At 45.4% G+C, this 13,973-nt stretch overlaps 2 protein-coding genes across 2 annotated transcripts; one reads left to right on the plus strand and one right to left on the minus strand.

Annotated features, from left to right (window-relative positions):
* Positions 1-6,917: 6,917 nt before the first annotated feature.
* BJ212DRAFT_1477032 (uncharacterized protein) lies at positions 6,918-10,480 on the minus strand (the record flags this gene model as incomplete). The annotated part of the gene is made up of 20 exons (XM_041339480.1): positions 6,918-7,031; positions 7,085-7,159; positions 7,209-7,331; positions 7,381-7,523; positions 7,572-7,737; positions 7,797-7,836; positions 7,886-7,956; positions 8,004-8,079; positions 8,127-8,161; positions 8,215-8,458; positions 8,510-8,601; positions 8,653-8,838; positions 8,876-8,926; positions 8,973-9,107; positions 9,167-9,238; positions 9,290-9,466; positions 9,521-10,018; positions 10,066-10,082; positions 10,132-10,240; positions 10,298-10,480. 20 exons carry the CDS (start codon positions 10,478-10,480, stop codon positions 6,918-6,920), a joined length of 2,607 nt encoding a protein of 868 aa, XP_041197014.1.
* A 417-nt stretch (positions 10,481-10,897) lies between these two features.
* BJ212DRAFT_1477033 (uncharacterized protein) lies at positions 10,898-12,363 on the plus strand (the record flags this gene model as incomplete). Its single annotated transcript, XM_041339481.1, has 6 exons — positions 10,898-10,933; positions 11,005-11,132; positions 11,199-11,324; positions 11,388-11,478; positions 11,535-12,074; positions 12,124-12,363. 6 exons carry the CDS (start codon positions 10,898-10,900, stop codon positions 12,361-12,363), a joined length of 1,161 nt encoding a protein of 386 aa, XP_041197015.1.
* Between the last annotated feature and the right edge of the window lie 1,610 nt (positions 12,364-13,973).

A 13,973-nucleotide genomic window follows, 5' to 3' on the forward strand; every position in this document is an offset into this window, starting at 1 on the left:
TAAAATTTGATTTGAATTATAAAATGATAAAATGAGTGTCAAGGTTGAGACTTTTCAGTAATTTCTTGGCAATTTTATTTGAAGTAGTCTGGCATTAGTGTTACTCAAAGTAAATTTTGCTCTGTAAAACAAACTCAGTAAAGCGTGTAAAAAGCTCATTTAAGTCTTCAACAAACTTGGTAAAGCGTGTAAAAAAGCTCATTTAAGTCTTCAACAAACTCAGCATAAGACACACGGCACACAGCGGACTTGGAAACACTTAGTGAAATTTCGAGACATGTATACTACTACACAAATATGTAGATGGTAGTTAATGAGCGTGAAATAAATGCACCGCGAGATCAAAACAGAGCGCGGGAGCATGAACAGCACAAAAACCAAAAACGAGAGCAGCGGGAGGGGTAGATGGAATGAGAGCAGCCGGAGGGGCAGAAAAAGCTACAGCGGGAGGGGCAGAAGGAACGAGAGCGGGGGGGGAGCAGAAGTAACGAGAGCGGGGTGGACAGAAGTAATGAGAGCAGCAAAAGTAATGGGTTCTGTGGGAGGGGCAGAAGGAACGAGAGCAGCAAAAGTAATGGGATCTGTGGGCGCTAGCAGGGGAGGAATGATTTGCGAATCTGTAAGTTGATGGCGGCTTAGTGGAGTGATATGAGGGGGGGGGGCTGAGCCCTGGCGGCACATTTGGAATGCGTGGAGGGGCCACTGTAAGATAGATGGCGGTAGTGGATGGCTCGGCGGAGTCCATCGCTCTCAGGCTACAGCGCACTGGAGGGTTGCCTCCAAGTCGTGCAGAACGACAAAGGCATTGGCGAACAGCAGGCATATTTGGAACTCAGCCACGATGCCGGCCTGACTTCCAAACCTGCCGCATGCGGCTGTGCTTGCTTACAAGAGTTTTGACGGTGTTAGCGAGTTTGTTTTACAGAGCAAAATTTACTGTGAGTAACACTATTATAAAACTTTATTGAAGATGGCAGATGTTTGCAATATGCATCATAATTGTGTCCTTGGCAATTTTTCCCACTGTAACCTGCCTATCTAAAGCTTTGTCAAGGCTAAGTGATATTATAAGACTTTGTTGAAGATGGCAGGTGTTTACAACAAGTGTCATGATTGTGTTTTTGGCAGTTTTTTCCAGTGGAACCTGCCTATCTAAAGCTTTGTTAGGCTGAGTGCAATTATGATAGGTATTATATGAATTTTATGATAGTGTTAAGGTCACATGCTCAAGGGGGTCGGATCACAAGGGCTTGGCCTCAGCTCGTATGCTGTGCCCCTTTCCTGAGTATGTGCCCTTAATTTCCAGGGGCTAGAATAGTTGTCTGGAGTTTCCAGGATTTGACTAGGGCGGGTAATGGATGTCCAGATCTGAAATGTGAGATAAATCCGATGGATGTCTGGATGTTACTTGGACAAGTGGATAAGGCTAATCTGGACGGATTCCAGACTAGAAACTAACAGGGGATAGACTACCCTAAGGTAGAGCCAGAGATGTAGTCTAGGATGCAATCCTAAGACTTGGAATGTGACAAGAGACTAGGCTCAAGTCCGGAGGACACAGGAATGAGCAGGAACTAAGATGATATTCAGACTGAAGTATTTCTGAGAGTTACAGGAGGTCTATATACTGTAGGTATCATATAGGAATCAGTCAGCAAACACAAAGGCTATGTACAAAGCATATGCAAAGTCTATTAGTAAGTAGGACAGGTCACAAATAATGCATATTGGAAATGAAATGTATGTAATGGATCAATAATCAAAAGGGAAACATAGTTAACCGGAGTCCAGAGACAGGGGAAGTCTAAATGGGGTTGGGCACTGATATAGAGTTTGGATTCCAGAAGGAAGATAAAGATAGATCAGATCATTGGAGATCCAGATCTTGGATCTGGATGTCCGGAGAAGCAGATTTAGAGTTGAGGGTCCGGAATGGCATATGACAGATAGACAGAGCTTTACAAAGCTATGTCATTTTCAGGTCAATTGCCTGATGAATGCGAGAAGGTGCTGGCCTTAGCATACAATGGATTCAGTAGGTACAATAGAAAGTAAATAACAAGAGTGCACAAAAGGAAACATACAAGCCACTAGGCATAATGAACAAAGACAATAGCAAATAATGACGCACCTCAACTGTGGGCACACTTGCTCTTATTTCCAACATGTGAGTGACACACAACTACGAGGGCACTACAATGCTCGAAATCAGGTCCCGTTGTCTTAATAACTGAGAGTCTTATATAAATGCGTGTAAAATGTAATGACACCACAATTACACTAGGATAAGACTTCTTGCCAGTCCTCAATTAACACAGTCTACAACTTTTCTTCTTTCATGGTAGATAACGTGTGAGTTCTTGGGAGGCTCACTAAACCAATCTATGTGATTAACTTAGCTGGAGCTTTTGTGTTATATCCCAACTTATAAACTTGTCTAGGATAAACTGTCTAGACACTGGAACATGGTTCCTCGTTAAGATAATCCTCTGTAGAGACTATGGTCTCAAATATGAATACATTGACCAAAGACTGGTTGGTCAAATAGGCACAAAGTGGTGAGAAACTGGTCTCACAAATGATCAGATTGACCAAAGCTTGTGTTGGTCAATATCAGAAAACTAGGTGAGAAGCAGGTCTCACAAATGAACAGATTGACCAAAGCTTGTGTTGGTCAATATCAGAAACTAGGTGAGAAGCTGGTCTCAAATAAACTAAGTTTCTATCGTAAGAAACTTATGTAATCTCAAGGGAATGTCTTTTCCCTGCACTTGGTACTTCAAAGGGGCTTTTCTTTGTAAGCAACAATCTTCACAGTGAGTAGCTCAAACTGAGATTCAAATGATTGCAAGTGGGAGATCCTATTTTTTGGGGGAGAATGGGCCCTCCTTATATACATTTTGTGTGGGAATATTATGTAAGTAAAAAAGCGGAGCAATGACATCAGAAGTGGAGCAGAATATTCCAGAAAGTGGAGCAGAACATTCCAGAATATTCCATAGGTGGAGTAATGACGTCAGAGGTAAGTCATTGTGGAGCAGAACATTCTAGCAAGTGGAGCAGAACATTCCAGAACAAATGATATCATAACTTTCAGCAGAATACTTGCAGGAGTATCTGTGGAGCCATATGACATCATTATGACATCATACCCTGTAGGTACAATTTTGTGAAGTATCTGATGGGTCAGAGCATCCCAATAGAAAAATAAATCAAGGAAATACTAGAGAAAACAACTCAGAAATAATAATACAATAACAAGACACAAAACACAGGCTTTTTAGATAGGTTTTTGTTAGGCTTTGAACTTTTCTCTATGGTTTTCTCTAGCCAAAGTGAATAAGCCAAAGGCAAGGCAATACCTTAACCTTCTTGCTTCACAATATCAACTAGGTCATTATGTGATTCCCATCTCACAAATGACTTTTCTTCAAGATATAATAAATTCATGAATCACAGAGGGGAAACTGAGCTATATGACCAAGGTTTGAAACCAAGGTATGGGTTGACTAGCCTGATGCCTAAGCTAACAGACTTTGTCTTTTAGGGGGGCTACCTAGTAGTCATGTCCATGCATGATTCCCAAATCATGCAGGACACTGTGGCCATCAAATTGTGGCATCAACCATAGAGCATAGAGTTTGTAAGAGCATGGGCAGTCCAGAGGTAAGATAGTGAGAAACAGTGGCAGGGATCAATGCAAAAATCTGTTGGAGGCTAGTCTCATGCATGGTGGAGTTGAGATAGTGAAGCATGAGGCCAAGTGCTCCAGCAGCATTGAGTGAACGGCGATTCAGGTGTGGAATGCCATGTGAGTTGGTATCAGGACGTGTGATGGGCTTATGGTACCACAGACTGGCAAAGCCAGAAGTAAGGATGAATTCAAATGTTTGAACATCTGTTAAGAACCATGCTCAAGGGAGAGAGAGACTGACTCAGAGGGGCTTGGCCTCAGCTCATGCGCTGTGCCCCTTACCTGAGTATGTGCCCTTCATTTCAGAGGAAGTCCAATGATGGTCCGATGAAGTCCAGAAGACTTCTGGAGGCTGGCTACTCTGGTGGAGTGCTAGAGGACTTCCGGAGGAGCACAGGAAGTGCTCAGGAGAGTTCCCACTGCAAGGTAATACTTCTACAGGAAACAGGATGGAAGGTATGGAGGGCAGAACATCTGAAGGACAGGACATCCAGAGGTCCAGAAGGAATAGGGGCTACATCAGACTTTGTCCGATGTAGAAGCAAACAGAGGTAGACTACCCTAAGGTAGAGTTGGAGGGACAGGAAGTGGATCAAAGTCCGGAGAGAGGGCAAGTGCCGGAAAGGCAAGACTCCAGCCTAGGGGACAAATCTGAAGGTCTGGAATTCCAGCCTAGGGAATCCATCCCTAGGCCTTATGGAAAAGGACAAACTCAGATGGACTGAAGTCCAGAAGAAGATTGGGCAAGTCTAAGGTGATGAGGACAGATCTAAGATGATATTCAGACTGAGAACTCTACAGGAGTTGTACAGGGGTTATATACTAGAGGATATCCGAGAGGATCAGTAAGCAACAGAGTAAGGCTATGTATGAGCATGTGGAAACACATTGGTAAGTAAGACAGAACATAAGTAAATGAACTTGGAGATGAAACTAGTACAAGGATCAATCAGCAAGATAGAAACAGAGATAACCGAGAACCAGAAAGGCGGAAATGCCCAAATGGGGATAGGCACAGGATCTCGGATGGAGGGTGGGAATAGGTCTGGAGATAGTAACAGTTAATATCTGGAGGTCTGGAGATCTGGGGATCTGGAAGGCAAGGCAGAAACAGGACTGAGATATGTGAGGTGGTGGATGTAGTCCAGAATCCGAGAGGAGGTAAAGTCCAGATGTCTTGCTGGACAGAATGTGCATAGGGTGGACAGGATAGGGGTGTATGGATCAGGCTAGTAGTAAAGATCTGGAGGTCTGGAGCTCAGGGGTAATTCCATAGCAGAGCTAATCCTGCTTAGATATGGAGCACACAGCAGAAGGGGATCTGGGAATGAGTCAGAGGTGGGGTCTGGAAAGCATTGGAATATGATGGGATCTATGTCTGGCATATGGAATATGACAACATCAATGCCCATGGTTGTAATAAATGTGCGATCAGTCTGACTCATGTACAGCACTTGCCACAGGGTATTCCAATGTGGGTCAGGAAGTAGCTGGGCACAACAAAGGTACAGTCGCTTAGGGTTCTGGGTTTCAACACAATCAAGTTGAGCAAGCTCTATTCCAGCAACCAGCGTAGCTGCTAATATCCTTGTGTCCTCTTCATCATCAAGAAATGCTGTCTCTTCTCCATCATTCACCAGATTATGATACTGTAGTAGATTATGATACTGTAGTAGATCATCCATTGCAGTTTTGACTGAATTATTTTATTCCAGATGCGTTACGGTTGTGTTTTCTGTACAGATTATCTTTTGTAAATATATTTCAAAGTCTGTCATAATCTATTCTGCATTATTTTGCCTACAGATAGCCACCCATTGACTCATGGATGGTTTTCTTGGAGATCCATATAATTAGTCTTAGCCAAGTGGTTAATGTGATGGAGTCAAAATCTGGAGTTGGTTCAAAACCTTGCTGACAACATATTTGCGATGTATGGATCTTCGGAAGTCCATCTTACGTAGGCCCAGTCATTGCGCTGAACCTCCTTTTCATGTGATAGTCTGTCCATGAGAAGGAATTCACCTTCACACTCCGCGAAGGTCGTCTCAGAAACATAAGATATATCCCCGCGGTGCGTACGTGCCAACCTAGATTCTCGACAGACTGACCAAAACTGTCGGGGTTCACCATCAACGAAGAATGTTAATGGGGCCGGAGGCCAGACGAATGCATGCAAGCTAAAGACAGAATGAGTCCAACAATCAGAGAAATGATGTAACCTCCTAGCCTCATTGAAATCGCATCAATGGACACTCCTTCGGCCGTTTGCTTTTCCAGTGCGACCGAGGATGACTTGAAAGCTGAAAGTGGCTGACCGAGCTATATCGTTCTGATGTGTGTAGTTTGCGTGCGCTCCTGTTTTATGTTGATGCCGAGGCGGAACAAAAAATTATTTACTTTCGATTGCCGCAACAAGGCTTGGGCACTGGACAGAGAGGTCAACGCGAAACTCTAGAACATCCATAACGGAAAGCTCAAGATAACATGCAGTGGTTCACCCAGGTATGCATAGTGGAAAAAAGGGGCTCAGCGAGAACAACTTGAGAAACCTCTAACAAATGAGGTGTCAAATGATTGTAACCCGAATACAGGTGTAATACAGTAGCCGGCAGAGATGGAAAACCGATCGTGTATTCCTGAGCCTCTTATCCTGTAACATAGGGAGTCGGGGATGCCCTTTCGGTCCACGGTCAGCAGGTACATGGATGCTGATTGGATGTTGACGATGACAACTGATGACGCAAAGGCGATTTTCGTGGCCCACTTTCGCCCAAAACTACATATTGAATCAGCTGCCTCGACGATGAATTTAGATTTATAGGCCAGAACATCCTGCCAAAGGGAGTAACCGGGTCACTCGAATGTTGCTAGAACATAGACATAGACTCGTGACCAGTCCGACCGTCTGGCGTATAGCTATGCCACTCGACCATAGTAAGCCAGGCTAGTCTCGAGCCTAGCTGGAACAAAGCCGGAACCTACGAATATCAGGATGTATACGCACAACTCAGTTAAATAGCCAGTGGTCAAGTGAATGACTGATATGAATGTATGTGAGCTGTTCTTACGAGGTTCAGCAAGTTGTACACTAACTCTTATTTCAATGTGTGGTTGCAAGCGGAGCGGTAATTACCTATCTACGATATCCTCGTGTAGCATTTCAAAAAGAAATTATAATAGAGAGCGCAAGACATACGTGCATATCAAGACCAAGCATATTTCACTCAGTCGGGGCATGAAGATTTGTAGCTATTGATAGGAAACGCTTTACGACTGACTTTCCCTTAGATAAATTATTCACGGAAATGCGCTCATTAGGCAAATGAGCTTGGTCCTTGATTGCTGATCATCAGCTTCAAGGAATAAAATAATCAAGACTGAACGCACGGTGCTTTGTCCCAATGGGAGGTGAAGTGCTGGGCAGCCGAATTCCTTCTCTAGATAAGGAATCGATGGGACGGACTTCATGAACAGTGAGCAAGAGGAAGCCTAATCTATACAAATCACTCACGCCACCCTCTCGGATGAGTAATGGTTCTACATTCCATTCATCGTGCACAGCAGCCTTGAGTGCTTTAAACCAGGGGCCATCCAAATTGCCGAGCCACCAATCAGCCGTGCGGTCAATGCTCACCTACAAGATATCGTGAGCTGCAGGATCATGGTCAACATGAATCACGCACAGAAAGCTGGTTAGGTGACCGGAACTTGTCGAAGGACCCTCTGAGGTGATCAACCAAAGACTGAGCAATGGTTTGCAAATCCTGATCTGGAACAATGCGAAGGGACACCTTTGCAGTGACCTTTCCCGGGATTACAGTCGAGTCTTGACATAATGAGCAACATTCAGGTACGAGCGGAATGCGTGACTTACTCCTAGGTCCAGATACGTCTATATTATGTACAGTCAAAGACGGCTCACTCCATCGCGAAGATAGCACAGAGGCAGGCTTCTGAGTTACATTGGATAAAACATCGTACAAGTGCTTTTCGGCCTCGGTCTGATGGCGAACACAGTTGTCTGTAAACGTCGCATTAGCCTGGCCAAGCAAAATCAATGTGCAGTGGATGTGAACGAACAAAAATCCGGTATAGCTACCTTTCCTTCATCACACATTAGAGTTGCAAGAAGGCGAATCCTGATATGAACGTGAACCCGGATCTGACCATTGGAGGTTGTTGACATACATATCAAACATTGGCTCCGGGGCAGCACCGCCTTCGACACCAGAGTGCAAGTCCGGCACACCGCTCGCTATCTGCACCACATGTCAGTCTGAGTCACCGTAATAGCGAAAATCAGTACCTCTACTGTCGAGTGTACGACACCGCGGAGACCATACGTGATACAAGGATGATGTTCAGAAATCCAAGTCGAGTTACTACCGCAGATGAACAAAAGGAAAGGAGATGATCGACACCAACCTACCTGAGTAAGATGGCATCTATGTTGCCGATCAGGTGCTGAAAAATAACGGAAATGAGCGTGGTCATGTGAGCGCAACATGCGATCCTACTTTGTGTTCTTTTATTGCATCAACAAACCCAGTACTCCCAGTCTCTTCCTCACCCTCGATGAGGAAAACAAGATCAACGCCAAGAGCGCGGTTTTGGAGAAGTTCTGCAGCAGCGCAAGCTACAGCCATAATAGGGCCCTTATCATCCGTCACCCCTCGTCCATACAGATAGCCGTTACGACCTGACACAATGAAGGGATCAGTATCCCACCCTTTTGGAGGAGCAGAAATAACATCGTAGTGCCTGTTGTTTAAATCATGAGGGGAGATAAGTCTTATGGAACAGTTGTGGTACCCATAAAATAGGATTCTTGGCTTTGGATGTTTCCCTTGAGTCCCATAAAAAGTCCCTAGAACAAGAGGACTCCCGGCTTCATGCGTGGGTAGCTAAGATGCTATACGTGAGCAAAATAGATGGAACAAGTTAAGTAGATTTACCAGAGCCGACTGAGCACCTAGCTGGTTCAAGCCCTTCTTCAGCCAAATTGCAGCTTGACGACAGTCTTCTCTGTGGCTCGGGTCGCTGCTTACACTCGGTATTGACACGAACTTGGAGAGTGCATAAGTCATTGTATCTCCTACAAAATTGAGTGATTGAAGGGCGTAGATCGCAATATAACATGCCTTGGGTAACATCCGAATCAGATATCAACGCGCTAACCTCGCGCAGCTGGGAAAGATTTTCCTCGGCTTTTGGAACGATTGCCCAGACCTGTATGTTTTCAGGTAAGTATTCACAAGCTATTGTCAAACACTACCTTAACGAAACCATCATTCGCCCCGGTAATGAGACAGAACGACTTGCGATCAGAAGAACAGGAGACAACAGAGGAGAGCACAATACCGTCGTGAGCTCGCCACGACGCTGTGCAATCAAACGAAGACGACCATCTCTGAGAGGTACAAAGGAGATTCAGATGGCGATGAAAAAAAAGTAATCTTCCACGCCTACGTGAATGTGACCATTGGCAGAGCATGTGTAAAGATCAGACCGCATGATCGATAGCGAAAGGACGTCGACATTCTGGTATACAAATATGAGGTTTCGCACTAAATTATACGCGAATGCGCCTACTTCTTGAACGATGATCGATCTAACAAGAGTCAGTGTTTCGAAGTCAAGCACCTTCACGTGCCCATCTTGGCATCCAGCGTATATCGTCTCCCCGGAAGTGACGATCGAAAGTACGGCACCATGCTGACAATCGAAAGAGTGCATCATGTTGAGACCAGATGGGTTGCAGCACCAAATCTGATAGTGGTACAAAGTCGGCTGACCCATCCCTTGATTTGAGATGAAACGAACCTTGACGGTTTCGTCCCCGCTTCCAGTGACGAGATAATAGTTCTGCCCCAGCTTTTGCGCAAGGTGTCCTGTGCCTTCCCTTGTCGAAGGCAAAAGAGCCATGCAATATATGTAACCAAAATGAGCAGAGTCGATGACATTTGTGGCTGGGATGTTGATCAAAGAGTCAGTCCCAACGAATGCACCCTGACTGGTTGATGGAGACATGCTGAAGTTGTTAGCTTGAAGATCCGCAGGGCGATGGGTGTATTGTGGATAACTATCGAAGAATTTGTGAACTTTACGAGTTGGAGTTGATGTGCCTGAGCCGCATTGCTCTTCCGCGCGTCGGTCAAGCTGAAGCTTACAGAACCCTTGCCATTGAAGTGAAGTGTTCTGACAACCAATGTAGATGATCTGCATTGCGGGGTTCCAGGCGAGAGAAAATAGATCGCCTGCACCCGATTCAAGATATGGATTCAGGATGTAGACCGGTAGAAAGGTCACTGTGGACCATACCTGACTTCCGTCAGCGGAAGCCGATATATCAGAGGAGATAGGCATACTCTGACAGTGCTATCACCTAACCACGGTACTAAGAAGACGGCAAATGATAGTACGAGAAGACCTACCTGAAGCGCTAAAAAGCCAGCCTTTCTCCTCCGCAAGCTCAAGGGCCAGGATGCTTCCGGTGTGACCACGAAGGGAAGTCTTGAGTGTAAACGCGTGTCTGTCCCAGACCTTGGATAGCATAGCCGCATAAGAATAAGAATTTAATCGGTGAACCCTAGCACACACCGCAACATCTTGACCTTGGCCACCAGTAAAAATATGGTGGGCATTTGCCATTAAACTGAGGACAGATTTGTTTTCATCTCCAAGAGAGTGTAACAAGCGAGGAGGCGGTACAGCTGAGCAGATGGGGCGGCTAACGGACGCTTGTCCATCGCGTGGAGCGTCAAGGTGAATCGAGAGAAACATGATGAGGTAAACGCACGATGGGGAACAACCGTTGTGCTGGGTAGTGATACATTTGCCATTATAAGACAGGAACCGCCGCTTATGCGGTAGTGCCGACGCTCTCCTCAAGCAATGGGCTAAGAAGCGAATTGGGTGTAATGGAAGCTGTTGGCACGTATGGACCGAATAATGAAAGCCATCTAACGAAAATAACTGACTGTATACATACCTTAGCTCGCCTTCAATACTCAGTACTTGGGAAGACACTGATCGCGTGCAAAGACTATGAGGGATATCGCTGTCGTGCACTTGACTGGATGATTTACCACTTTTGTACTATATCACTACATCTTGGCTTTACGTTATCTGACTTACCACGGCTTTAGTTCAACCAATGAACCTTCACTGCCAGCAGCACCTTTGACGCTAAATCCTATGATGGCATCAGATAAAGCGAAAATAGCGAAAGATCAGGTGAGTTATCGTCAACATTGCTCGCTTTAGGCGAGCTTAGGTGTCATCTTCTTACGGCTTCCGCTTTACAGGGCAATGCAGCCTTCAAGTCGGGTGATTACCCAGCCGCGATCGGTCATTATACATCCGCAATTCTTGAGAATACTGATGATTCGACATTTCCTCTCAACCGCGCAGCAGCGTACTTAAAGCTAGGCAAGTACGTTTATTCTGTTATATGTCTTTGACGAGTCTGCCACCGGTTAACCAACTTCTGGGTTTGTAGGAACGAGGATGCAGAACGAGATTGTGCGACCGTTTTGAAGTTGAGCCCCAACAATGTAAAAGCTCTATTTCGGAGAGGTCAGGCTCGGATGGGTCTCGGTTGTTTGGATAAAGCCCGTGCAGGGGAGTGAAATATCTTCCACGGAGAAATGATGAAGAATCTCAACATTTATCTCATAGATTTCATCAGGGCATCCGAATTAGAGCCCTCCAATCAATCGGTGAAGCAGGAGCTTATAGAAGTCGATAAACTAATTCACCAGCAGAAGTGTGACACTACAGTGGGTACTGCAAATGTTACAAGCTGTGATTGTTGAAAGCGACCTTTGACCTACAGAACACCTTTCGTCCAATAACTATACCGTCAGGGGTTGCCCCGGCGATAAAACGGAGGCGCGTTCCGATAGAGGTAGTTGAGGATTTGTCTAGAACGTCGCATCATTATGGCGCAGAGCTAGCAGTAGAAGACGCTGAAAGGCAGCCTAAAGGCCTCGAAGACAATGGGTTGCTGCAGCCAATTTCCTCCCGGGCGTTACCTCGGAGTAACGAACCCAGTTCGTCAAGTGTCAAACCAGATCAGAGCACTAGCCCGCCTCCACCGAGGCAAACTACTTCAGCAAGGACAGAAAGTTTCAAAGACACGAAGCAGTTACGGAACACTACAAAGCCGTCACGCATTGGTGGGGGGATATTCCGACCGTCTGGCAACCATACACTGTTTGCTAGGAACGATGGAAAATCTGGCGCAGCCCCAGTGACAACCTCGCTTCAAGCCATGGTCGACAGCACTGTCCCACAAGCTCCTATGACTCTCTTTAACTTCACAAAGATGTGGGAGTCGCACATGAAAGACGAAGATCGTTGGAACATCGTCTCTGTATGTGATTCGACCACTCTTCGCCACGTTGCTGACCGGCATTGTTCAGGGAATATCACCATCGTCCCTTCCTAATATGTTCCAGGCGTCGCTGGAGCCAGTTTTACTCTCATCAATACTTCAGCATTTTCAACGAGTTATAGATCTACAAATCGCGGCTCCTGATGATGTACGTGAATATTTGGTATCGTTATCAAAAGTCCAGCGGTTTGGCACGATTATGCTATTCATGGACAAGAACGAGAAAATGCTTCTAAAGAGGCTTTGGGAGACATGTGGAAAGCTCTGACAAGCTGATTGTTACACTAGCATGCACTGTCGTACATGTAGGTACTGACAATTCGGACGTGGCTTTGTGATGGCGGTAAGAAACTACTGGTACTTGATCAAGCTCGAGTATGTATATGGGCGCTGGGTTCAATATTTCAATGCTGTATGGACTGCGACAATCCTCAGGGCATATGAACGTAAATGAACGATGAACGATTTCCATTATGTAGGGTTACGCAACTGTCTCCAGTTAAACGGACTTACATAATGGTATCCTGTGGCGTTCGTAGAACGTTCACACGAAAGGAAAGTTGACATTGAATATACTTTAGGGCCTGGACAGCTGCCGTTTGTTTCTCAGTTTGTTTCTCAGTTAGTTTCATTTACCACAATATATACAAACAGCAGTGACATAGGGTTTAGTCACACATACTAAGGACTCAATGCCGCCTCCACTGGCAGCAAGAGAGCAAATTCACCGGTTCTATGTCCTCCGAATGGCAGCAGCAATGGTTATCCAGCTCATAATAGGTGCTATAATTGTTTACATGACCCCATTTCTCAATAAAGAGCCTTACCATACCTCGATCCTCTCTGGGCATGCATGGGTGCAAGAGCTTGTCAACGGACATCCCAACCGGATCAAAAATGAGCTTGGGATGAGAAAGGTCGTATTTCATGCACTTGTACAGGAACTTTGGGCTTGTGGACTTTGTGATTCAAAGTATATTTCACTTGATGAACAGATTGCTATATTTCTCTACACCTGTGTGACTGGGTTATCGAGCCGTCATGTTGCAGAACGCTTCCAGCACTCTCACACGACAATACAAAAGTATGTTCACCTTGCAAAGATATTTGTACTACCAGTAGCCTCACACAGGCCTTATCAGATATTTCAAGAAAGTCCTACTTGCCATATCTTCGGCTCCATTCTACAACAAATTTGTATCCCTTCCGCACGACAATGCACCCATACCAAAGGAAATATTGGAAAATTCTAAATTCTTCCCATACTTTTCAGGTGCACTTGGGGCAATTGATGGTACCCACATTGCATGCTGCCCGTCTGCAGCAGAACGGCAACTATCACGAAACCGCAAAGGTGGTGTCAGCCAAAATTGTCTCGCTTGCTGTTCCTTCGATCTCCAGTTCCAGTATGTCCTCAGTGGTTGGGATGGATCAACATCAGACTCGACACTCTACAATAATGCCCGGCTCACAGACCTATATATTCCAGAAGGGAGATATTATCTCGCAGATGCTGGGTTTGGGATATGCGACTCACTCCTTGTCCTGTACCGAGGTGTTCGGTATCATCTGGCTGAATGGGGGCGAGCTGCAGTTCAGTGAGTGATATACGACTCACTGTAGTGTCTTCTCAATGCTGTGACAGGCCAAAAACGTCAAAAGAAATTTATAATCTCCGGCATGCTCAAGCTCGTAATGCTATTGAGAGAATATTCAGGGTGCTCAAGAGGCGGTTCATGATACTGGTACACCCACCAGAGTATAGTATGTTGATGCAAGCTCGCATCCCCCCAGCCCTATGTGCGATCCATAATTTTATTCGCATTCACGATCCGACAGAAATAGAAGAATTTGCCGATGAAGACATTGTTGACTGCG

Source organism: Suillus subaureus (assembly GCF_016647635.1).
Source record: "Suillus subaureus strain MN1 chromosome Unknown BJ212scaffold_5, whole genome shotgun sequence".
In the NCBI taxonomy this organism is placed as follows: Eukaryota; Fungi; Basidiomycota; class Agaricomycetes; order Boletales; family Suillaceae; genus Suillus; species Suillus subaureus.